This window comes from Apodemus sylvaticus, chromosome 11, assembly GCF_947179515.1.
Source record: "Apodemus sylvaticus chromosome 11, mApoSyl1.1, whole genome shotgun sequence".
Taxonomy (NCBI): Eukaryota; Metazoa; Chordata; class Mammalia; order Rodentia; family Muridae; genus Apodemus; species Apodemus sylvaticus.
The window spans coordinates 17,776,590-17,802,313 of record NC_067482.1 but is presented as its reverse complement, the minus strand read 5'-3'; the positions used below and the strand labels follow the sequence as shown (position 1 = coordinate 17,802,313).

Below are 25,724 nucleotides of genomic sequence, written 5' to 3'. Positions count from 1 at the left end.
AACAGGTGAAAGGACCTAACATTGATTTACTATAAAAACACATATATAATAAGACCATGGAAAAGGCATATTAAGCCCTTTCTTAACCTATTTTTAGAATGCTTAGAATGTATCAGAAAGCAATGGTCCTGATGAGCAAGTTATTCTGCTCTCAGTTTTATAAATACATCACATATGCTCAAAACTGGATCTCTTCAGTTAATCTTTCTGTTCTCTGACTCCTGTTTCCTGTCTTCTCCATCATCAAGTATGCACTTATTTATCTATTTATTTACTTATTTACTTTTTTATGTTCATGAGTGTTTTGCCTTCACTTATGTCTTTATATCATTTCTGTGCAATGGCTGCAGAGGCTAGAAGAGAGATTTGGAACTTCTGGGATTGGAGTTACTAACAGTTGTAAGATTTCCAGTGGACACTGGGAACAGAACCCCAGGTCTTCTGGAAGAACAGCCAGAGCTCTTAACCACTGAGCCATCTCTCCAGTCCTGCCAAGTATCACAGAGATTGCACTATGGGTAGCTCTTAAACTCATCCGAATATTTCCTCTCACTCTCGATCAGAGTTCTCAAAATCCCACAGGAGAAGCCTCTCCACTGTGCCTTTCCCCGATCAGGTTTGTCATCAAAAGAGCAGCCATAGTGATGATGAAACAGAACTCAGATAAATGAATGTGTACCCAGCCTCCATCAGCGTCTCTGCCTTCAGCGTGAAGGCCCCAAGCCTCCACTTTATGTGGCCTCGTCCGCCACCCATGTGGCATCCAAACCCCATCTGCTCACCCCGAGTGCCTTTCTACTGCTGACTGTCGGGCTTTTAAGTCTGCTGGTCTTCCTCTTGACTTAGGGCCACCATCCATAGAATGTTTCTTGCTGGAACCTTCTCTAGTACCTCGTTGGTTAATTCCAAATCGGGCCTGGAATCTCAGCTCAAACATTGCTTGTTCCGGATGTTTCCTAGGCAACTCCCAGTTCGTAGCGTTCAGTTACAATTTATCACATTTCACGTGAACCTGTTCTCCACAGTAGGCTGATAAACTTAGCTTTGTTTATTGCCATCACTGTTTCTCAAGACACATGGGGATAGGAAGAAACTGTTTTGACTCAAAACTATATTCCTAGCACCTAATTGTGCCTAGCTCAGTGTAATTGCTTAATTGTTCAACAAATGAACCTTTTTAGTGTTATATAGAAACTCTGTAAATTCTGAGCTGTGAATTGAAAAAAAAAAAAAACCCTACTGAAAACCCCCACCTGTGTATGTAAAGATATCTCTGATGCCCTCTCAAGACCACAGACCATCTGAAGGGGTCTCTGCTTTCGTGACGAGTCTCTACCCACTCCCACCCCCAACAAACCTGTCTTTGCCCTCAGCCTGATGCCCACTTTGGGTCTTACCATGAACATTGTGGCTGCTATGACTGTTCTTAGGAACTATTATCACGTTTCTTCTCATAAGCCAAGTTCTTTGCACTTATGCTAACCTTCAAGCCTTGTTAGTTCCCACAGGAACTCTATTAGACACTATTTCAGCTAAAACACAATCTTATATTTCTCCTTTGACTTGCCTTCCCTGTTTAAACCTTAATCTAATTATGATGTATTTCTAAGATACCCTTTGAAAAATATATGTCAAGGTAATAAAATCAGCTATTTCCCATTTATATTGTCATCCAGTAGCAAGACAACCATTGTATATTTTAACTGCCCTAATGCTGTCTTCAATTATGTTTGGAGAATTTCTGTCTCTGTAGAACACTTTTTCTTTTCCATCTCAGATTTGACTTTCATGGGTGATAGCTGAGAGGTGGTTTTGAAAATGCTCCACTGAGAAAATGAGAGTTAGCATATAAACACAGATAATGCCATTAGGAACCCACAGCCTGGTGACTTACTGGGCGATATGGATGAAGATAGACCCGATCTATTCTCTGCCCTGGACCATCAGAAGCTTCTAACTGTAGGATAACTAGTTGGAAAATGGAGGATAACCCATCATCAACCAACCATCAGCTTTGTCAGAAAAGAATCTAAAATCTCATCACAAAGAATCTCAACTATTGTGCTGGGAAAATGTATGTGTGACATTGAATTGATGATATGTCTGCTTACCCAGTCCTAGGAAAAACAGTATTGGCCATAACAGATGGCATTTTTACAGTGTCTTTCATTCATGGTTAGATGGGTGACCTTCAAGGAATAGACCGTTGGCCTAAAAATGATGGTGAATTTATGTGAAATGAAAACGTCTCACTAAGTCCGTGGGCGTCATCTATCATACACTGTGTGGCACGTTTCCATATGGAGACAGTATGGAACATCTTTGAAGGCAGGCTGCAAGGATATAGATGATGGTGCACATCAGACGGTCTGGCTCAGCACTCTCCAGTGCCTGTTGCTATATAAGGGACTCTGTGGTAAGAGGCTGAACATCACTGAACACCCCCTTCAAGATGAGGAACTGTACCTATTCAGTAAGATTCTTATCAGCATGAAATACGACCACTGAACAATGTTCTTCTAATAACTTAGCAGTAAATGATGTCAGCTGATATTATTACAGTTAGACCCTTAATTTGGGGTGTGTGTGTGTGTGTGAGGGGGTGGCTACCGCTAGCTCAGATGCTTGTAGACATTTTCTTAGCTTGAAAACTTAGACTGTTTATGAAATACTTACAGACTCCCAAAGGGACACTTACAGTAAGTATTGGGTAATAAAAGCCCGTGAAGTACCTGCCTTTAGGACAATTTAGAGAACAATAATCCAAATGGTGTGAGAGAGAATCACTGCTCCGCTCAGAACTGTGACACTTTTCACTTGGGAAACTAAAAGGAATGGGCAGAGATGACTAGACTTTCCCAGCTGAGGAGAGCAGTCTTGGGGTCTGAAGGAAAGGAAGCAAGAAAGAGAAAACCTGGTCGTGGGGCCAGAACAGGAGGGAGCTGTACCCTCCCCTGACTCGCACCCAGATGGAAAATTAGTTTTCTTTCCAGAGACCTGAGTCTGGGAAACTTTAAACTTGGTAAATACAGTGTCTGAAAGCAGGGCCTATGGGACCTGGGTGATTAATTATATGGAGGGAAAAGACTGAATTTAACTAATGGTTCTTAGGAGATGGCTGACTCCTCAGGATTACTGTAATTATGTTGATGTCATTGGCCTCAAAGCGTTTGGGACAAGTGACCTGGGACAAATGACCTGAAACAGTAATAATTAAAAACAATAAACAAGCACATTACTTGGCAAAAGTGGAGAACTCTGCCCCCCACCCCCACCCCCCACCCGCCCTGAGGCAAAATTCTAAGAGATGACTTGGGAGTTTGAGACGCCCAAGCTGGTCCTTAATATTCCTCACTCCCTGCAGACTGGGTGTGGAGCTTACCCTGGCCAACTGAATGTGAGCCGTGTTCCTGACAGCCCTGGAGTTGCTATGTGGCAATCAGCTTAGACAGTGCTACGCTATGAGAAAAGTGGATAAGCGAGACCATTGCTATTCTCGGAAGCCCCAGGTAGCTCATGTTACAAATGTCAAAAGAAAGCTGAGACTGAGCGGTGAAACAGGTAGTTAAAATAAATTCCGAGCGAGAAGGAGGTCTCATTTGTGCTGGAAAAGACTGTAATTGTAAGTGAAGTGAAGAAATCTTAAAACCATAGTAACAGAGAGCCGCCCAGAAAGGTTTCACTAATTGCAAGCCTGAGCTCCTTGCTCCCTTACAGTGTGAGTGCAGGGCTGTGTTCCCATGAGAGAGCGAGGCCGAGGAAAGAGGAAAGAGCGCAAATCTGGAGTTCATGTCTTCTGTCGTCTTAACCAAGTTTAGCATTTCTGCTACTCGTTTTAGATGTATGCTTTGTGCAGAACAGCATTTATTTACTATTTATTTGTATAGTACATGTGTGTATGCATGTATTGTATATGTGTGTGTGAGTGTATATGTGTGTGTATGCATGAGTGTGTCTATGTGTATGTGAATGTGTATGTGTATATATGTATGTATGTGCTTTTATGTGTGTGTGCATGAATGTGTGTGTATGTGAATGTATATGTGTGTATATGTATGTATGTGCATGTGTTGCATGAGTGTGTGTGTATGTGTGTGTGAGTATATATGTATTCACGTGTGTATGTGTGTATGTATGTATGTACATGCATGTCTGAATATGTGTATATGAATGTTTATGTGTGTCTATGTGTGTGTGAATGTGTGTGTGAATGTGTATGTGTGTCTATGTGTGTGTGAATGTGTATGTGTGTATGTGTGCATGCATGTGAGTGTATGTGTGAATGTGTATGTGTGTGAATGTGTATATGTGTGTATGTATGTATGTACATGCATGTCTTAATATGTGTATGTGTATATGAATGTTTATGTGTGTCTATGTGTGTGTGAATGTGTATGTGTGTATGAATGTGTATGTGTGTCTACGTGTGTGTGTGAATGTGTATGTTGTGTGAATGTGTATGTGTGTATGTGTGCATGCATGTGAGTATATGTGTGAATGTGTATATGTGTGTATGTGTGTATGCATGCATGTGACTCTGTGTGTGTGTGTGTGTGTGTGTGTGTGTGTGTGTGTGTGTGTAAACTAGAAGTCAGAGTCAGTTCTCTTTCTCAGTCACTTCCATCTTAGTTTTGAAGACATGGTTTTTCACTGAAACTGGCAATTACCTACTTGGCTTCAGTGCTGGCAGTGAAGCAGGGATACACCTATCTTCTGCTTCCATGGCCCTGAGATTACAGTGTGCCCAGCTGTTTATGTGGGCACTAGGGATCCAAACTCAAGTCTTCCTTGTGTGGCAAGGTCTTAACTGACTGAGCAGCCTCCCTGCCCAGAACAGAATTTTTAGGAAAACTAGTCTCTGAACCAGGTCCTTAAATAACGTGTAAAAGTACAGTTGTGCCCCTGGCCTCAAGGCTGAAGCCAATCTGCTCTCTTGCCCAGGTTGCCAACTGTTAGATAAGAGTAGAAAGGAGGGAAAACACTCCAGCTAGATAACAGTTGACCAGTTTGGCTTCTTACCCTGTTTTTGAGGAGATGAAGACACAGTAAACCAATGATTTAAAGGTTTGGAAAGAGTTTAGAGGAGAAAAGGAAAAGTGTGTAGAGACAAGCTTAGATTGTGCTCCTTAAAACACTTCTATTGATTTGCATGCAAATCATACAATGATAAGGACTTTCTTCCTTATACCATAAGTACTAATCAAGTGTGATTAAAACCAGCTCTGAAGCTGGGGGTGGGAGGACGGATGGCTCAGCGCTTGTGTGCAAGCATGAGGATCTGAGTTCAAACCCAAGCACTCGCCTAAAACAAAGGGCACAGTGGTACATATAGGTAATCTCAGAGCTAGAGAGGAAGAGACAGGTAGTCCCCGGGGCCCACTGGCCAGCTAGCCTCGTCTGATTACGGCACCTCAGTGATCAGTAGACTGTCTCCCAAAGCAAGGTGGACAGCTCCGGAGGAGCCATGTCCAAAGTCATCCTCTGACTTCCACATGTACGCATGAGCATAGGCGCACACGTATACATATGAACGTGCACACGGCCCCATGCATACTCTGAAATTAGTTTTTAATTAATTAATTAGTAATAAATTAGCTATGTTTCAGAATAAATCAGAATTATTTTGTGAATTACTTACTTTGGGCCTAGACTTTCAATTGAGAGCAGGCAAGACCTGCACACTTGAATCATCAGCATAACAGTACATTTCATACTTGGATCATGTGTATAAATATGCAAACACGCACAACTACCCACAGCTACAGATGTCAATATCAGCTACAACAAAGTAAAAGAAAACATCTTTAAAATGGGGTTCAAGATAGATCCATCCTTTGAGATGACTTCTGATAGAGACTATATTTAAGAAGTTTCTTGAAAAACAAAACAAAACAAACAAAAACTGTGTACCTCTTCCCAGAATGCTTCTAGGGTTCCCACACATGTCCAGCACTGTTAAGATCAAACACCATCCCTGACCTTCAGAATTCTGAGACTTGGTCCTGAGTACATAAAGCTTCTCACAATCTCTTTTAAATTCCATTGTACCTTCTTACATAGACATGGGTTCTGTGGTGGTTTGAATATGCTTGGCCCATGGGGAGTGGCCTCATTAGGAGGTGTGGCCTTGTTAGAATAGATGTGGCCTTGTTGGAGGAGGTGTGTCACTGTGTAGGCAGGCTCTGAGGGCTGCAAGTGCTCAACCCCCATCTTCTCCTGGCTGCCTTTGGATCATGATGGAGAACTCTCAGCTCTTTCTCCATCACCACGTCTGCCGGGACACTGCCATGCTTCCTACCATGATGATAGTGGACTGAACCTCTGGACCTGTAAGCCAGTCCCAATTAAATGTTGTCCTTTATAAGAGTTGCCTTGATCATGGTGTCTGTTCACAGCAATGGAAACCCTAGCTAAGACAGATCCATTTCTGTGAATCATGTGACCTTGGGAAAGTCACACTACCTCCTAGATCAGGAAGTAAAGAGACTACTACAAAAATCTCAGTTTTACCCCCCTCCCTTTGTGATAGTTCACAAAACGTGTCCTTCCGTGTATTGTTCTCAGTGGCTCTAGAGGCAGAAGGCAAGGATTCACTCACTCCTTTTTAGATAAGACATTCGGTCAGCGAGTCTCCGTCTCCAGCCCATTGCTGACCTAGAAATGTTTACAGTCTTCTTCCCCCCTAGCTGGCTTCTACCACACACCTTCATTGTTGTCTGTCCAAATCCTGCCCACCCGGAGAAATGATTCATTCTCTTCTCAAAACTTGTTCCACTTTTTCCAGACCCACTTGTCTGCTACAGGTAGAAATACCAAGTTTGGCATTGCCTACCTCCCTATCTGCCAAACCTGGACTCTCCTGTGTGGCTCCCACACACTTATGCTTGTCTCTGCAAGCCACTGGCTTGATGGTCTCTGTATTCCACATTCCTAGATCAAGAGGAAATCAAGAGTCAATCCAAAACAGCCCTGTGAGACCAGGGAGTTCATTCAAAACAGGCTTGCAAGCTTGTAAAGACCAGTGCCAAGGACGCTCTTATTTTAACTTGCTATGGTGTGACTTGTGTCTGCTTCCCATTAATCCTCTTCCTAAAGCACACACATCACCACCAAAGAGATGTCAGTTACCATATATGCAGGTTTATTTAATAGCTAGATGTTACTGAGCTTTGACGCATCTCCATAGTGCCTGTAGGAAGACCCAAACTACTGCACAGCCCTGAGTTACACTGTGATTCTTGAGAGCCAACAGACAGCAGACAAGATGTCCAGAGCAAAGGCACAGCTCTACAGCCAAGGCAGCAGGAAGAGTAGCTAGCAGTGTGGATTCCAAGCCAACATGTCCTTGTAACTGGCCCTTTAAGTTACCAACATAGTGTGGGGCCCTACGCCTCTGTCCTCCATTTCTCCATCTGTAAAATGTAGATAGCAAAAGTATTTAGTTTACAGAGTTCTTACGAGGGGTAGACATACTCAAACACTGGAGCTTACGGATGTAAGAACAAAGAATGGCAGTAGTTGTCATTGTTTGTACTAGTGTTGTTTCTTACTGTTATTACCATTGTTAATTAAGAGGAAGGACGCCATTTCTGTAAGATGAAGAGCCTACCTTAATAAATGGAAATATTGTCACACACGGTTCTGGTACTCAACCCTTCCCCCAACACATCCACTGACAGACACTCTGAAAGAGGGAGAAGTCAGGGCAAATTGTCCCTCTCCTCCGACGACCTTGACTGAAGGAGTCGCTGCAGAAGTGGCCACCTGTCCCTTTCTGTTTCTTCCTGACTTTATGAACCAGGAAGAGGGAAAGGAATCATGATAAGACTGAAGAGCCTTTGAGAGAGTCCTTAGCAACTTTTCTTAAATAGGGCAGAAGTGTGTGCACATGCGCAGAACCTTGGCCAAGCGCTCACACACACAGTGACTGAACACTCCATGTGGCTCACGTGTCAAATGAACAGGAGCTAAGCACTAACCTTTTCCTTATCCTCGGACACGCCTCCATCGCCTGCTCCACCTGCTGTGCTCTTGACCAGCGCTTGTAAAAAGCATTAGTCGAGTTTATTCACAGGGTGTTTAGATCCACACTATCTGCCCTAGTATTTTCATTCTGAGTGCATTTGGCAAGTATTTCCAGCAAAAAGCTCAAATGAAATGCTCCTTTCATGTTTAACTGAGGTGGGGAGTTCTTTAATAAGATTCTAGAAGTGGGCACTTCCGGGCCAAGTGACATAGCAAGGACATAGGCAAGACCCTTAAGTTTGAGACAACAGCTCACACATCTGTGGTTTAAAGGTAATCGTGGGGAGTGAGCACCCTTGAAATGCCAATTCCAGGACTGCCTCTGGGTGCTGACAAATGGAGTGATGGCTGGCCAGCTCTGAGCTGGAGCATGTCCTTCTGGGAGTTTGCTACACAGCCGTAGCACAGGTCTAACCCTACTCTAACCAGTTATTACTAAATTAACTGCCTTCCAACCATCCCAGTTGGTCATCCATAGAGAGTCACCATTAAATAGTGTGGAGGGTGAAAGTCTAGGGTGGGGGAACAGAGATGGAGTCCTAGAGATGTGCCCTTGGATAAGACCTAGACCAGAGGATTCCAGGATGAATAGATGCAAAGCCTGTGTTCCAGAACTTTCTTAGTACAGTGACTGGGGTCAAAACTTCCGGTTATCGAGTTTCTTGCCAATAATACAATTAGTGATTCTACACTGAAGGATAGTGTTAAGAATCCACTATGGGCTAGAGACCAAGGCTGGTGCTCAAAGCATGTAAAGGGTGGGAGGAGATGCAAGATCGATATGTTAGAATCTACCTAGGGAAGCTCAAAAACCACAATCCAGTGTTAGCAAAAGGAGACACAGAGATGCAAGAACATCCAGACACAATGTCAGTTACTCAAGTCATCGGGGAAAGCTTCACAAGAAGCCTTGGTACTTACTTATAAAGAACAGGAAACGGCTCGTGTTAGTTGTTTTTTTTTTTTTTTTTATTTTATGTATATGAGTACACTGTAGCTGTCTTCAGACACCCCAGAAGAGGGCATCAGATCCCATTAAAGATGGTTGTGAGCCACCATGTGGTTGCTGGGAATTAAACCCAGGACCTCTGGAAGAGCAGTCAGAGCTCCTCTGGAAATCAGTCTGGTGGTTCATCAGAAAACTGGGCATAATACTACCGGAGGATCCCGCTATACCACTCCTGGGCATATACCCAGAGGATTCCCCAGCATGTACTGAGGATACTTTCTCCACTATGTTCATAGCAGCCCTATTTATAATAGCCAGAAGCTGGAAAGAACCCAGATGTTCCTCAATGGAGGAATGGATACAGAACCATGGAATACTACTCAGCTATTAAAAACAATGAATTCATGAAATTCTTAGGCAAGTGGGTAGAACTGTAGAATATCATCCTGAGTGAGGTAACCCAATCACTAAAGAACACACATGGTATGCACTCACTGATAAGCAGATATTAGCCCAGAAGCTCGGAGTACCCAGGAAACAATTCACATACCAAATGATGCCCAAGAAGAAGAAAGGAGAGGCCCCTGGTCCTGGAAAGGCTCAGTGCAGCAGTGTAGGGGAATAACAGGACAGGGAAGTAGGAAGGGGTGGATTGAGGAACAGGGGGAGGGAAGAGGGCTTATGGGACTTTCAGGGAGGAGGGATCCAAGAAAGGCGAAATCATTTGAAATGTAAATAAAGAATATATCAAATTTAAAAAAAAAAAAAGAAAGGGAAAAAAAGGCAAACAAACAGACCAAGAAGACAAGTTCATGGGATAGGCTATAGGAAATAACTAGCATAGTAATGATTAAAATGCACAAGGCAAGTGTGATAAACCTGGGCTCAGATGTTAGCTTCACGATTTACCAACTGTAAAACTTTAACCAAGAACCCAACTGTTGTTGGCCTCCACTTCCTCATCTATAAAATGGGGGACGGGGGAGTGAGTCCATTCAGCTTGTAGAGCGACTTAAATGAGAGGTGTAACCTTCATGATCGAGGGCTGGCCTAAAATAAACTGCCTGCAAAAGATAGAAGCTGTGGTTACATGTGGGCCCGTTTGTTCTCATTCTGGGCCATTATGAAAGTCACAAAAAGGGGACCCTAAGAAATCCCAGGCCTTGAGGGTCGCAAGAAATCCAAAGAGGCTTTGGTGTTTGGCTCTTCAAGAGCCCCATGTTAGGCAGAACGTGTTGGCACAGTGCAAGGTGCTGGCGCAGGGGAGGGTGTCTTGTATCTTTGCTTACACAATATACAGATAAGTTTCCTCCAGTTCTCTTTTAACGGCTGCCCATCCCAGAGCTTTGTGGCGTGAGTCACACCTGGTCTGTGAATAATGGATCCCCAGGCGGAAGAACTAAAACACCAGCAAACTTCCCCCACAGCCCTTCCCAGGACAACCCCTGAGGTCCTCTACCTCCCTTCCCCATGCGGGAAGCTGTCCCAGGAACCACACCTTCTGCCTTTTTCTTCTCCCTGTCCCATCTTGAAAGAAACAAGGGGAGAACAAGATGAGAAGGGGAATTCCAGGTTAGTTTAAACAAAAGTCAGGGGATGCAGCATTTGTTTTCAGAAGGAAGAAAAACAAAGCCTTTCAGTTGCAGAACGCAGCGCATGCTCTCTGGGGCTGATATGCAGGCACCCGCACACAAGCACACAAATCCCAGAGCTAGGTGGGGCTTCGCAGGCCAGACCTGACTGGAACCTGAGGTCACAGCTACTGAGGGAAGAAAACAGGATCTAGACTCCAGCTGATAAAGATCTACTTCCAGAAGACTCCAGCTCCTGGGGATGGCAAGTGGGGCTGGGGAAGGTATTTCACTCCCTTCAAATAGTCGGTTAGTGACAGAAGAGTTCATGAGAAGGTCCCAGATTTCAGCACAAACCATGTTACCTCATACCCTTTGCCTCATACTGGTCGAACCAACCCTCTAAGGAGCCGTTTATCCAGCTTCCTTCTGGAGACTACCAGGTAAAATGTCACGTGTAACCTCCGTCTCTGGTAATAAGGATGATGTCACTTGTGGCCTTGAAGATGCCCATTAGGAGACTGGAACGGCTCCTGGAGCTGGGCAACCATCAGGAGGCACTGTGACATGGAGAAGGAGCAGGCCATTCTGTTGCTTGCTGTCTCCACACAGAAAAACACAGCACTTGAGTTGGAGAAACTGCCTGGTCTATTTTTAAAAGAGGTGGTATATAAATAAACTAGGAAAATGGCAGATTTGGAGGACGCAAGAAACTCTGAAGAAGGTTAGGCCTACAACTTCCTATATTAAGTCTCCGTTAGGATGGGGAAGTATGGGGAGAGACTTTAGGGGAGCGGCCTAGATTCCTTATGTTAGCAGGCAGGGGATTAAATGAAGAGGTCAGTGTCTAACTGCTCGTAACTGTAATGACTGTGTTTTGTTTTGTTTTTGTTTTTGTTTTTGTTTTTTTTTGAATCTTCAAATTGCCCCCTCAGCCTATCTTGTGTTTATAACCCTCCCCTGCAAAGCTCCTAGCTCTTAAGAAGCTCCAGTGAACTTTGAATTGTTCTAATTCAGCACAGTTTGGAGGCCAAGATGCTAAGAGCTACCTTTCAAAACTAGAGTGGAGGTTTTTCATAAGAGGATCTGTCTGACCTCAGGCTTGCTCTGCTTGACCAGGTCTAGACATTTCAGCAATCAGCACCACAATCTATCTAATGCCATAAAAAGGGAAAGATAACTACACTGTTAAATGTGCTCCTCCTGCTCGAAAGCCTGCCAGAAGCAAAGAAATCGATATGCAAAGTGCCCTGGAATAGGCAAGCTCTGAAACGGTTGACTAGGGCCAGTCTCCATGGAAATAGCAAGACTCTTCTCTTTGTCTTCATGTTAGCAATGATCCTTGACCCTCTCCTGTAGTGACGTGGATGCCTGGTGTCGCCTTTCATCTAAAACTTTAGGGGAATTACTAAAGAGTTAAGAAATTGCTTTGTGTTTAGACGCTGCACTTCTTTTGGTCGAAGAGACAAGAGAGAAAACATGCACCTCCATGGAAGCAGTGCCATATAATTTACAACTGACACATTTTTAAAAATATGAGAAAGATTTCTATCCAAAAGACAGGAAATGCCAGGGTCATGCGTCTGGACAATTCTTCAGATTGGTGCATGTGGCTTCTCATTTACCTGTATTAAAATCATGTGAGATGGGCAGAACATAGGAGTAAAGCCAGGTAAATGAATAGCTTATGGCTGCACAGCCAATCCTGCCCATGCACACACATGCACACACATGAACATGCACACACACACATGGATCTACATACTTCACTCCAGATCACTCAGCTCCTATCCAGGCATTTAAGAACAGCTCCATTTACTTGTTAAAGCAATAAATGGTGTACCTACATAGGAAACAGGTGTATTACCCAAATGTCTTCTGCAATATTTGGGGACAAGAGTCCAGCTGACCCTTAATAATTCTAAGGTATAACAAAAGCAACGTATATACTCTATTAGCCCAAAACGCACATAGAAAGAGTGCTGGACCTCAAAGATGTATTTAGAGCGGGAAGGTTATTTTTATAGGAACACATGCTTAAAGGGTTGGTCTCTCTGCCTGCCTCTTTACCTTCCCATTAATAATCTCTTTAGGAACCAGATTTCAAGCTACAGCATAAAGCATTTGTGTTATTTTATAAGCAGTGGTTTGCAACCTCCCTAGTGCTGCAACCCTTTAATATAGTTCCTCACACTGTGGCGACTCCCCCAACTATGAAATAATTTTGTTGCCACTTCATAACTGTAATTTTGCAACTGTTATGAGTCACAATGTAAATATCTGATATGCAGATTATCCGATACAAGACTCCAAAGGAGTCACGGCCCACAGGTTGAAATCACTGCCTTATAACAATGTTGTTACCACAAGGACAACAAAAACAGTGCTCCCTGAACACTTGACCTTATTTTGCATACAAATTTTGACTTCATTCTCTGTAATCCAAATGGATCATTTGAATGTGAAAGCTGCTTACACTTCTCAAAGAGGAGCAGTTTTTTTCCAAATGCTTTGATATGATGACAGCATTGAAATTTGCACATCTCCTACCAAAGCCACCTCTGTGAAGTGCACACTACTAATACAGTGTAGCTCCAGTTTTTTAAAGACTCAGATGCCTTACTTCCTAGTGGTACTTGAACAGGATGCCTTTCTCCCAATATTTCACTTGGGACTCGATAAAATATGAAAAGCAAACCCTGGGAGATTTAAAATCTTCTTCCCCTACAGACAATGGTGCCAGTAACTGACCACCATCACTCTTCAAAGGACCGTGAGGTATTACCTTGCACTGCACTCTGCATTCCAGAGTTTCCTATAAGTCGTGATAAATGCTAAAAGAAACACTGACCATTTGCTGACCCTCACGTTGTATTTGTGTTTGAAGTTCAACAACAGAGTTGAAATCCTAGGTTCCTTTCTAGCTCTGACTAGAATGGAGTGGGGCGAATAGCGTTTTCCGCTTTCTGAGGAGACATGGTAGGTATTACATACTCTAAAACCCCTGTGCTCATCATCTTTTCTGGGCTTTTCCTCCTTCACAGGTAGCATTGCTGCCATCACTGTGACAGTCATCGCTGTGGTGTTGCTGGTGTTTGGAGCTGCAGCATACCTAAAGATCAGGTGAGTCAATCCTTCTTCTTTGAGAAGAACGGGATTCCATTTGTGAGGCTCCAGGCTGAAGGCTGTTTTACCAGGGGCTTGTTTTGTGGTGGGCATCCCATCCCTCAGAAATACTGGCAGGGAAGTCATGTGGCCAGGAAAGTAACCCCACAGTGGCAGGGGCAGACATTTTGAAGAAGAAAATGTTGAGTAGCTGGCATGATGATATGAAGAGAAAAGGTTTACCTAGAGTCTGGAGACTCTGCAGATGTCTGCCCTGAAATCACTCCATTGCTCTGGGGAAGCCATGCACCTCTGGGAACTAGGGCTTCCTCATCTGTGGGCTGAGGCAGAGGGCAGGATCAGCAGTTACTACATCCTGGTGTTGTGCACAGTGGCAGACGGCATGTGGCCATCTCCCCAGCCAGCACAGTGCAGTAACACAGGACAGGAGGACATGTTCTGGTGATGAGGGTGGCATCCTGAACCTCTAGGCTTATAGCACCTGGTACCACCTCTTTGCAAACTCCTTCAACCCATCACCCCCTCCCTCAAAATCTCCTTGGAGCTCCCTTCTGTGTTTGAATTAAATGTTAGCAACTTTGGCTGGCCTGGAAGCCCTTCAGCCCTGGCCCTTGCCCTCCACATGGTACCAGCACATCTCTGTCACCCTCTATGATGGAGGTGCAGACTCAAGCTTCACTCCAGTTCTCAGAGCAAGCCAAGCCTGCCCTCCCAGATCCTTGGTCTTCCATGCCTACCCAGCCCCCACTGGCCTTGTGTCCTGTCTGTGGACACACATCTCTTTCTTAGAGAGATTTCCTTTCCATAGTTTGGGGTCCTGTCATTTATTCTTTCTGTTCCTTCATCACTTTGCCTCCAATGCTGTCAGTGTCTATTATATCTTTCATGTGTTTATTTACTTGTTTATTCCCTCTCTTTCTCACAAATATTTGAACTTCATGGACTAGATCTCATGTATAAGATCAATAGACACAGAAGTGGCACTTAATACAGTAAGTGACAAAGATAACATTACACTGTCGATTGGCACTGTGTGCATACACACACACACACACAATCATACACATAAATACGCACAACAAATATACATGTCATACTCACACACTATACACATGCCCACACCATACACATACAAAAACACATATCAGACACAGGCGCACATACATCAGACACACACACACAGACACACACACACACACACACACACACACACTCCTGTTTTACTTCACTGTTTTACACACTCTGTAAGGACCACTGCTCCTTACAGAGCGTCTGCTGCTCCTGCCTCCTCCTCCTGAGTTTGTTCTCTGTAGTGAGCACATCCTCTCAGCAGCCTGTGCAGTTGCTGTGATCACCCTAGCCTAGCCCCAATCAGAGCATTTGCCCCTCCCCCTTTCCTTGTTTGTTATCATGTGACGTCAAATCAATCTAATAATGGTGTCAAGAGTGAGAGTGGCTTTTAACATCGGCCCCAATCTACTAGGTACGAAGGACAATTTTCAAAGAAAAAGTGGAAATGTGACAAGAGCTGGTCCTCTGCCATCATGGGCAAAACAGTAGGCTAGCAAGAATCTTGGCACCATAGTCACACAAACACAGATACGTACATACACACACACACACACACACACACACACCGACACCACCACCAACAACAACAACAGCATTTACTGAGCCCCAGCCCTGTGTGGCAGGCATCTCTAGACAATGGAACCCTTGAGTGACATGACAGGGTCCTGCCACCACAGAATGCACCACACTTAGATATTACTGTGCCAACACAGTTTGCTCTATGTGCTTATGAAAAACATACAAAATATTAAGCTAAAACTCTATGCTCCCCAGCTCTAATGGTAGATAAAACTCAAGGCTACAATTAAATGAGTTTCTGTTTGTCTCTCCAGTGTCTCTCTCTTTCAAATGAAGACGGCCCACAGCGGTGTAGGGGAGGGTGCTGCTTTCTACTAATCTACCCAGGTTTGGCACAGTAAGCTTAAGGATAAGGTAGTCACACACAAGCATTAGAAACTCCCCAAGGAAAGCCCCTCTCTACTTCTCCATAATGTTTTGCAATATAAGGAGGTTGTTTTCATAAGTTTTAGACCACCACGCTAAATCCCTTCAAATGTGACTTTGCCAGATTCTTGGGAAATGCTTCTCATTAATCCTTCATCAAATATGTGGTCAGCTCCATTGATGTCTGCCTCCCCCCCCCTTTGTGAGTGTGTATGTATGTGCATGGACATGTATGTGTATGTATGTATGCACAAATGAATTGCACTTATGTGTAACTAGGCATGTGTAGCAAGCTTTACCTTAGCTAAAAATTGGTTCTGCTTCTCTCATCTCATATTTCTGAGAACAATACCACGGGGCTGTTCTCTTATCAGATGGACTCTAATCACTTGGCCACTAACTGAAATCGCAGGTCATAAGGGAGCTGTTAGCTTGTGGCCTAGATCCACAGGCTACAGCCCTAGCAGAGCCAAGGTCCCTGTGAGTACAAAGCCACTACAAAAGGTCCCCTAGCCTCCCAAACACGGTGCCCCTTGCAAGCTCCGCTGACAGGGATCAGAGCCTTTCCCTTTCTCCTCAAGCCATCAGTGAACTCATCTGCTATCTGTTTGCACACTCTGCCCTCCAGTGCCCTATGACCTCTAGCTTTGTCACAGAGTCTGTTGCCTGGAGAACTGTTATCTTTTAATAAGCTCAGCCATCATGGGATGCAGCTTATACAGCTGAAATGCCCTGAGCGTCCTGGAGATCTCCTGCTGTGGGCCCACCTTGACCAGCAGCAGTTTCCCGTGGAAAGAGGAAACAGGAGCTTTGCCTTCAAGTTCAAGACCACACTAGTCTTTTTTGCTGTCAAGGTTCATGTAAGGTTGAGATGAATATAGGATGTCCAAGGAGACCATAGCATGGTGGTAAGCACAGGACCTATGGCCAAGTGTCTCAGTCTACACTGTCTCCTTCTGTAAAATGGGACTATAATAAAATACTTAACTCCAGAGTGTAGTAAGGATTAAATTAGAATACCAGCACATGTTCAGTGGGGAAGCTGGATGGTGGCACTAAATGAAGTTGCTTGCTGTGGCATTCGTTGGTTTCAGAACTGTGCGTGTGACGTAATGTGATACATGGTAGTCTACGATAGGAGGCTGGAAGAACAACTATATCCTTGGCATCCCTTTTTGGTGGACACAGAAAAACTCATGGGAGAAAGAGAAGAGGGGAAGGGAGGAAGAGGATGGAGCAGGAGTGTCACCGTGTGTTCCGTGGCAGCTTTCATGTGATGCTGTTTATAAATGAGGTTGCATTTGTGTTAGATATTCATAAGCAGAAACAGTCTCGGGCTCATTTGCAAATTTAACGGGAAGCAAGCCCTCCCTACCTCTTGCCAAAGGGTGTCTTTAATTAGTGATGATTGAAGTGGGGCATATAAGTCAGTTCTGTTTTGTTTAAATTGCTCAAATCTGCTCAGGTGGGAGATAATCTCCCCACACAAGAGCTTGTACCTGCAGGAGTGGATGAAGCTGTGATTGGGTGGCCCTTCACCAAAATAACACACGGGGCCTGGCTCTTCAGATGCCTGTATTAGGTGTTCTCTGACTTGCTTTGTGTCTCACAGAGGCTGCAGATTGCTTCTGCTAGTTGTTGGGTTTAATGACTAGCCCCAGCCAGCTGTGACAATCAGGATCTTTTAAAATTTGTTGTCCCTATGCTGAATATTTTCAGATTAACTTTTGGAATTTTTGGATGGCTAGTTTGATTCCCACCTCTGTGGCTATCTGGGCTCTGCTGTATAAATTGCCAGTTGGGCAGCATGTTACAGATGATTCCCACAGACTCTGACCCTGGCTCTGATTCAGAAGGTCTGCATGGGGCCCTTACATCTACATGTTTAGCTAGCCCATCGAGGATACGGAAGCTGATGGTCCAAGAGCCATTCTTTAAATCATTCTGCTTTGTAAGAGATACTTTGCTGTGGAGGTCCCCCAGACACACAGCCCTGCCTCTTCATCCTTCTGCAATGTTGGATAAACTAGGAGGTGTTTGATTCATCCCTTCTTAAATTCCAAAGTGATGACCCCAAAGCAGCCTCCTCTTGGAGCCTCTAACCCTCCCTCCCCATACTGAGTTCCTGGATGCACTTCCCTGCCCTGTCCCGTGTGCTTTCTAGAAAGTAGCCAAGTGTCCCAGCCTCTTCCACCGGAGCCGTGTAAAGCCTCTGGTCCAGCCATAGCTGATACACCATAGTTCCGTTGGGACATTTCTTGGATGAAAGAATGACCTGGTTGAGAAGGTTGGGGTGTGACAGCAATATTTGTTTCAAGTGGGAAAGGACTAAGAGTGAGGAAGTGGGAACCACTCATGTCTGCTGAGCCACACAGACTCTCTGATCATTCTTCACACTAGATCTGTTGTTGACAGAGGCGAAGGCCTGCAGCCCTCTTCTGTGGCAATGGTCGGACAGGCGGCCTCTCGCAGATAACTAACTTTTAAAAACTAGAAAGAGCAAATGTGAAAGTGTGAAGGTGGTTGATTGTTGAAAGATAGGTTTGAAAATACTAGCTTGGGAAAAAATGGACTGTGGGAGATATTGAAAACAATGTTTGCTTGGAAATGTGCCCATCATTGAGACTTTGGTAGAAATAGGCAGGACTGTTAAAATCTGAGTTGTGATACTCAGCCACCAACTTGCTATAGTGACTGCTGCTGAGTAATCCTGGTCCCCATGGCCTCCATCTTCATAGCTTTAAGACCATGGTGCAGGGTGTTAATGCCCTAACTTGGACAGACAGCTAATGTGAGCACTGACCTTAAATGACGCTGTGTGGTAGACTGATGGAAGCCACCGTCACTATGGCCTGCAACCTTGCCATGGATTGAAACATCCAACATGGAAAGTTGATTTTATTTTTATTAGGGACCAGGTAGATGCCACACAGATGTCCTGTCTCTAAGACCTTTGCCCTCATTACCACCTCTGTCTTTAGAATGTGTTCCAGGCATCCATGGGACTCACCCCTCATCTCCTCAGGAGTCCGCCAAGTGATGCCTTCATGAGACCTTCTCTGGGCATTGTTCAGAACTGACATCCTCACCTCATGCTGGGAATTCCTCATGCCTTTCTTTAATTTCCCCACCACCTACCTTGTAACGTGGCTATTGTGCCTGCATCCCAGAATGTAAGGTCCCTAAGGACAGGCATCTGAGTGTATCCAGTTGGTTTCAGTGTCCCCAGTTTCCAAAACAGGGTCCCTTAGACTGTTTTCAGTGAAGAGTTCAGGAAAGGGAGCTAGGCAAAGATGGAACAATTAGCAACAGGAAGCCACTGGTAGAAACAGAAAGAGGACAGAGGGACAGCCTCATGGACATCTTTGCTAATGGAAGATAAGAGTCCGATACTTAATTACTAATGGCTAATGACTGCAGCATTCTCGCTGAACTAAATCCGGTCTTAATATCTGTGTTTCCTTCCTGCTCAGCTTGTGATAAGCACTAATGATTGAAAAGTGAGGTCTCCCCCCGGCACAGGAGAGGACTGGGGGTGAATTCATCAACATGGTGGAGGCCGTGCCAAGAGCTGGGTTGAACCCTTGGACAAACATCAGGTGTTCTCTAAAATCTGTTTAAACTCAAAGAAAGCATGAGGCTTGACTCATCTTCGAGGACAACTGAGTACTGATAAAAAGATGAGAGGATAAAATAAGACACTGCTCCTTATTTCCCTCTCAGGTTCTGCTTTTAGCTAACGACACCGTACAGCACAGGAGGCGAACGGCCGAGAGGTGTGGTGCAGCTGAGCAGGGCACTGTGGGCACCGAGCCAAGTGCCGCAAAACCACAGCATGGCACAGGGTCCGGCCACAACTCCTCTCCTTCCTCTCTTTAAGTCAAGAGGAGCCTTTGACCTCTGGCTTTCTTTGCTGACACTTTCTTTTTCACTTTTGCCTCAAGTCATAAGAGCCAGCCCTCTCTAATATTGGCCAACCCAACGTCTGCAATTTGTATGCTGCCAGACATAAACAATCACCTTCAGATATTTACACTCTAGCTATGGCATCAAAGTCTACACATTAAACATGCAGATATTTAGAGAGAAAGTAAGATATAGTCTGTCCCCAAGAAGTTCATTTAAGGGGAGATAATTCGCAGCAAATGGAAAACATTGTGATGTAAGGCAGGCACTCATCACATGAGCAAGATGGCGTCACTCATGCCAACTGCTCCACAGGCTGAAATTAGATAAAGCAGTGCTGACAGAGGCAAGACATGGTTTTATTACTGAGATTCCCATTAAATAACATTGACAACCCATCTAAAGTTCCTTTATGCCTGCTTTCCTAATGTTTGGAGTAGGAGGAAGTTTCCAATTTTTTTTTTTTTTACTTCTTAGACTCTGCTTACACAGGCCCATGTGGAAACTTCCTTGTGTCCAATCACCTCATGCCACGGCTTAAGAAGCGCTGGTTCAGACAGACAGAAAGGTGCAAATGCTCCCTAACTAGTGTCCCCTTGTCGCATACCTTGTCACAACTGTGTTCCTTTTCCTCTGTCCACAACAACATCAGATTTACCCAAGTCTGCCTCGAACCCCAGTGTGTCCACTCTGGGTTCTGGCCCCTGAATTTATTATGAGGCAACCCTGCAGGTTCAAGGCATTTCCTATTTTTCTCCCTTTATTTCCCTCCATGTTGGTTGATCCACGTCCCTTACAATCTCTTTCCTCACTCAGCACCACTCACTGTTCAAATGTAAAGACAAAGAAAAATGAAAGCCAAGGCCAGCGCGTCTCTTCATGTTTGTGCAGATGATGCTACTCGGAACACAGCAACCTCAGCTGCAGCATTGTCCCAAGTGCCTAAGACAACCAGACTGTAAAGCTAGCTGACCAGGGGAGTCTTAACCCTTTGACCTCGCTTTGCCTGTAATCATATTTTATAAGATTCAAATAACAGTAATATCAGAAACTGGATTTATTACTATGCCTGAAGCAGTTTCAGTAGTTCAATTTTACCGTTTGCAGATTTAGCATGGGCTTGTATAAGTTTCATTATAATAAAAGTTACGAAGCAGTGTTGGCCAATATTTACTGTGTGCCAAGCCTTTAAAATGCATTACCTCACTGAGCCCTCCTAACAACTTTAATGCATTTTTTTAACTCGCCATTTTGTAAATGAAGGAACAAAGGGGTCAAGAAACCTACTCAAGATAGACATCTATTGACCAAATTGGCAGCTTATGAGAATAAAATTATAAGAAAGAGATTAAAATGCCACAAGAAGTTAAATGAACATCGCAGGTGATGCAGAGGCTTCCCATAATGAAGGCATGGGGTTGCTGTGAACATGCCTGCCAAACTGACAGCAGTAAAGACAGGCTGAAGTCGAGGGTGCACCCCAGTGTCGAAATGCCCGGGGTTTTATTTTCTCACACAGCAGCTCCGATGACTCAGCCATCCTATTCATGTTTTGTTAGAACTGGAGGCTTTCAAGTAAACGGAGAGTTGCCCTTGTGCAGCTCACGATCTTCACCGACTGTAATGACCTCTGCTCTTCCTGTATGTTAAAAGGGCAATAGTGTGTCTGGGGTGCTCTTATGCTCTCTCTCTCTTTCACATACATACATACACACATATACACACACACACTTATGCACACACACATATGCACACACACACACACACACACACACACGAATGCACACACACATACATACATACACACACACATACACACACACACTTATGCACACACACATATGCACACATACATACGCACACAAATGCACACACATATATACACATACACAAACACATACATACACACACATACACATATACACACACTTACACATATACAGACATATACACACAGCTACACACACATATGCACCTACACACATACATACATGCATACATACATACATACATACATACATATTGTGAGCTGTAATGTAAACCAACTATTTGTTTCAAGTTTCCAGGGATATAGATGGGCTCCACTGAGCTAGCTTGCAGGAGTTACGTAAGAACTCTGAAACGCGTACAGCAATGGCCCGGTTCTTGCTAAATGCCATCCATCTCTTTGCCAATCCCTGGCTGGCATCAGTGAGTGGCAGGAAGGCAAGAGCAAATGTTTGACCAATGGACAGAAGTGGAGCAGATGTTTTTCTGTGGCCCTTGGGTTGTGCTTCTGTTTTCCTTAATATCCACATCTGGCTGTGAGAAGACTGGGGAGTGGGCACGCCCACACACTGTATTTAGCATCCATGACTTCTGGTCCAGTCTCAGCCCGCTGGATCTAGATTCAGCTCTTATACCTCAACTTGCCAGAGTCTGACTGGCACCTTTGCCCAGCAAGAGAGCAGTCTAAACAAGCTCTGGTGGGCACTGGCACTGGGGGAGGGGGCCATGACACAGGTAGGAATCCATGTGCTAGCGTGGACCTCAGGGTCACTGCATGCTTGTATATGGCGTTCTTCCAATCCTGTCATTCTCTTTAGACCTTAAATGACCATGCCATCCCCAGAGAAGCACCCATCTTTGTGAACAGATTGACTTCTGTGAGAACTCGAGATAGGTCTTTTTCAATTACTGTGTCTTCCACAGACGATTCTGGATGGCTTACTGCATGCAACATCTAGGCCAGAAATAGAACCATGAATAAACATAACAAGCAAATTATCTCTGCCCTCATGAGACATATAGCCTAGTTGAAGAGGAAAAGTAATTGTGAAACAATTATATAAATCATTGGAAGATGCATGAGCTAGGAATCAGTAAGTGCAAAGGCCCTGGGGTGAGGGTGCCTTGCATGGGAGACAGAACGAACAGCACACTTGGAGCTGAGGGAGCGCTGTCTTTGGTAACAATTAATTCTTCTCAGAAAAGTAGATGACCCTGAACCTTTATGACTTCATGAACCATTGTGTAATGACTTTGGCTTACATGAACAGCCAGTCAGAGATCTTAAGGGAAAAAATGACCATCTGTCTTCAGTTACTCACAGAAATCACAAGTGTCCTACAACCTCTTGGGACACCCAGCCTGGTTAGCCCATGTTGCCGTTGAATTAAAGGACGAACCAGACTCAAGGGGATTCAAGGTCTGAGAAGTCCATTTTAGATTGAGGTGAGGATCAGCTTATGGTTTGGGTCATGTCAATCAAACTTCCCAAATACCACTTTCCTCATCAGAGAAACACTTGTTTCTCTCAGCCTTGATTCTGGGGATCTACTAAAAACCTAATACAGACACACTTTACAAAGGACAGCAAAGCCCCGAGAGCTGTTAACTGCAAGAATGGCTGGAGCTGTGTGGCTATTACTTCACAGAAAATGCCCCAGGACCTACATCAAGACACTGGGACCCAAGCTCCCTTTCCCATTCTTACTGGGCAGCTATGGAAATGGTCCCTTCTCCCTCTTCCTGCACTAGAAGGGAGAGAGATAGAGACTCAATGAATCTTAAGGGGCAGGCAGGCTCCTCGGCAGAAGCTGGCAACTAGGGCTGACGTGGTCCACGGTTATCTTGCTGGGACGATCCTATCTTTCCCTCCCACGGACCTGTGAGCATCCTGGGTTCAGGCTGTAGGGTGTTAACATGTCCTCAGATAGCACATCCTCAAGTAACCCCACCCTCTTCTTCCCACGCAGGCATTCCTCCTACGGAAGGCTTCTGGACGACCACGACTACGGGTCCTGGGGAAACTACAACAACCCTCTCTACGATGACTCTTAACAAAGGAAGGCGGCTGAGGACAAGAAGTAACGGCCCTTTATTTATAAGTGCTTATCCAGTAGAATTAATAACAAGTACCTGATGTACACTGAACGACAATCGCGAGCCCTCTTTTGTTGATATGGTTGTTTTTCCCGTTTTCCTTCCCCTCCTCTGGCTGCTACTACAGTGTCCCCCTTCTGGTACAAAAGAACCATTGCGGAAAGGCCCCGTGGAGGCCGAGCTGCAGCTGGCCAAGCCGGCCATCTTTGCACTGACCAAGCCAGATACCATGAGGTGGGCGCTGCAGAGCCCCCCATCATGGAACCCACCTTGGAAAGGACTGAGGAAAGGAACTGCGAGTTGCTTGGTCGGGGAGTCAATCTTAGGGGATCTTTTGGTTTGGGTTCTTAAAGTTCTCTACAGGAAATTACATTAAATATCAGTGAAGACACAGGAATGCATCCCGGGAGGCTGCCCTGCAAGAAGCCGGGTCTTCTTGATTCCTCGCTAATCCTCCTTTGCCTGGTTGTATCTGACAGGATGCCTACTTAGTCCTCTAATCAGATAGACCATGCTTAGCCGCCTAATTGATGAGAGATAAAAGAGGCCGTGCCCAGGGGGAGAGCAGCAGGCAAAGGCAGAGCGACCCAGGAGGCTGTCAGTCAGTCAGCGGGCTCTCGACCTGCCCGCCCACCTAGGCCACCCGAAGGCAACAGGGATCCCAACCCATGGCTTTCAAGAAAGTTACAGTTCCAAAAGTGAAGCTGGGAGGTGAGCTTGAAGAACAGGCAGGGAGATGCGTGCGGATGGGGAAGAAGGGAGAGAGGGACGCTGACATGCACCACCTGCCCTCTTGAAACAAGCAGAAGCCAGCTCTCCATGGGAGTGGGGGGTATCTAAAGCTTGGAGGACCCCACAGGACTCTCGCTTCACACCCGTAAATCAGCAACCGCTTCGCTGCCTTGCTATCTGTATTGGGTAATGGCTGTATGCTATTCCGAAAAGAAATAATAGTAATAATGTTAGGAGAGGCACTGCTCTATCTGCAACTGTTCATCCAAAGCACTCACTTCCATAGGACGGAGACATCAAGAACTATCTGTTTGTTCTCCCTAACACTTACCTTCCCCATTCTCCCTTTCAATGAGTGAATACCCCCAGGTGTGCCGCCTCAACTCCTATACAACAAACTTTGAGAGGTGATCATTCTTCTTTGCTCCTTTCATGTATGACCCACCAGGAGGTGACTGCATACCTCTCACCTTCCCACCCCCTACCCTTACCCCACTCGAGGTGTCTAGTAGCAATTACTTTGTTAGCTGGGAGTGCTAGTAATGGGTAGAGACCATGGATCCCACTAAACACCCTACCTGGCACAAAGCAACCATCCACCCCAAAGAACTCCCTAGCCAGAAACATCAACGGCTGAGATTGAAACCATTCACTGCAATGCCCTTGTGACATGAAAAAGAAAGAAAGAAAGAAAGAAAGAAAGAAAGAAAGAAAGAAAGAAAGAAAGAAAGAAAGAAAGAAAGAAAGAAAGAAAGAAAGAGGAAAACAAGAAACCCACTCCATCATCAGGAAGACCCTTTCATTTTTAACAAAGTGAGACATCAATTTCTTTCCCCCAAGTGTTTAGTTTGCCACCTGATAGATTGACTTCTGACATGTGCCATAGTTACTTTACATATGTCCGTGTTTCTAGAGAGCTTTATTTTACAGGGCTGCACCGCTGTTCTTTTGTAACAGCTAATACTGGCACCTAGCATCTTAAGTCCTGATTTCCTGGAGGAGAAAGTATGCATCGCAAACTATGTTGCATTTTCCTATGATGTCACAGGGAACAACAAACTATTCATTTTAACTCCTCAGACAGATCTTGCACCCTCCCACACCCCACTCTTTAAAGACAAAGTATCATATTGCTATCCTGAACCCCCTCTAGTGTAGAGTCCACAGATGGGGGTACTTCCCACAACCTACCACCCCAGGCTTTGAAGAAAGTCCTTCCTAAATCTCAGAAGTGCCAAAAGGAAAGATCAGTCCTCAAGGGGAGCCTGTAAGCAGAGTGGGTACCAAGGAATGGGTTTGCAGAAATTAATATTAAACACCAGACAGACAGATAGATAGACAGACAGATAGACAGACACACACACACACATACACACACACTGCAAGGGTATGATGCCCTCTGGCCACACTTGGCCTGAACAATTGTCCCTCTCTCCTACCCTGATCCCTTCACAGGTCTCTGGTTAGGCACGAGACTAACCAGTACACACCAAGATTCCGCTTGTCAGTGTCCTCTGTCAGTCAAAAACGTTTTT

At 44.8% G+C, this 25,724-nt stretch overlaps 1 protein-coding gene across 1 annotated transcript in view; it reads left to right on the top strand.

Moving 5' to 3' along the window:
* Parm1 (prostate androgen-regulated mucin-like protein 1) overlaps window positions 1–24,870 on the top strand; it is a 101,485-nt gene extending 76,615 nt beyond the window's left edge. The window contains exons 3-4 of the mRNA XM_052198631.1: window positions 13,590–13,668; window positions 23,331–24,870. Of these exons, the coding sequence (XP_052054591.1) occupies window positions 13,590–13,668; window positions 23,331–23,415 (164 nt within the window). The 3' untranslated portion in view covers window positions 23,416–24,870. The remainder of the gene's footprint in view (window positions 1–13,589; window positions 13,669–23,330) is intronic.
* Window positions 24,871–25,724: the final 854 nt, after the last annotated feature.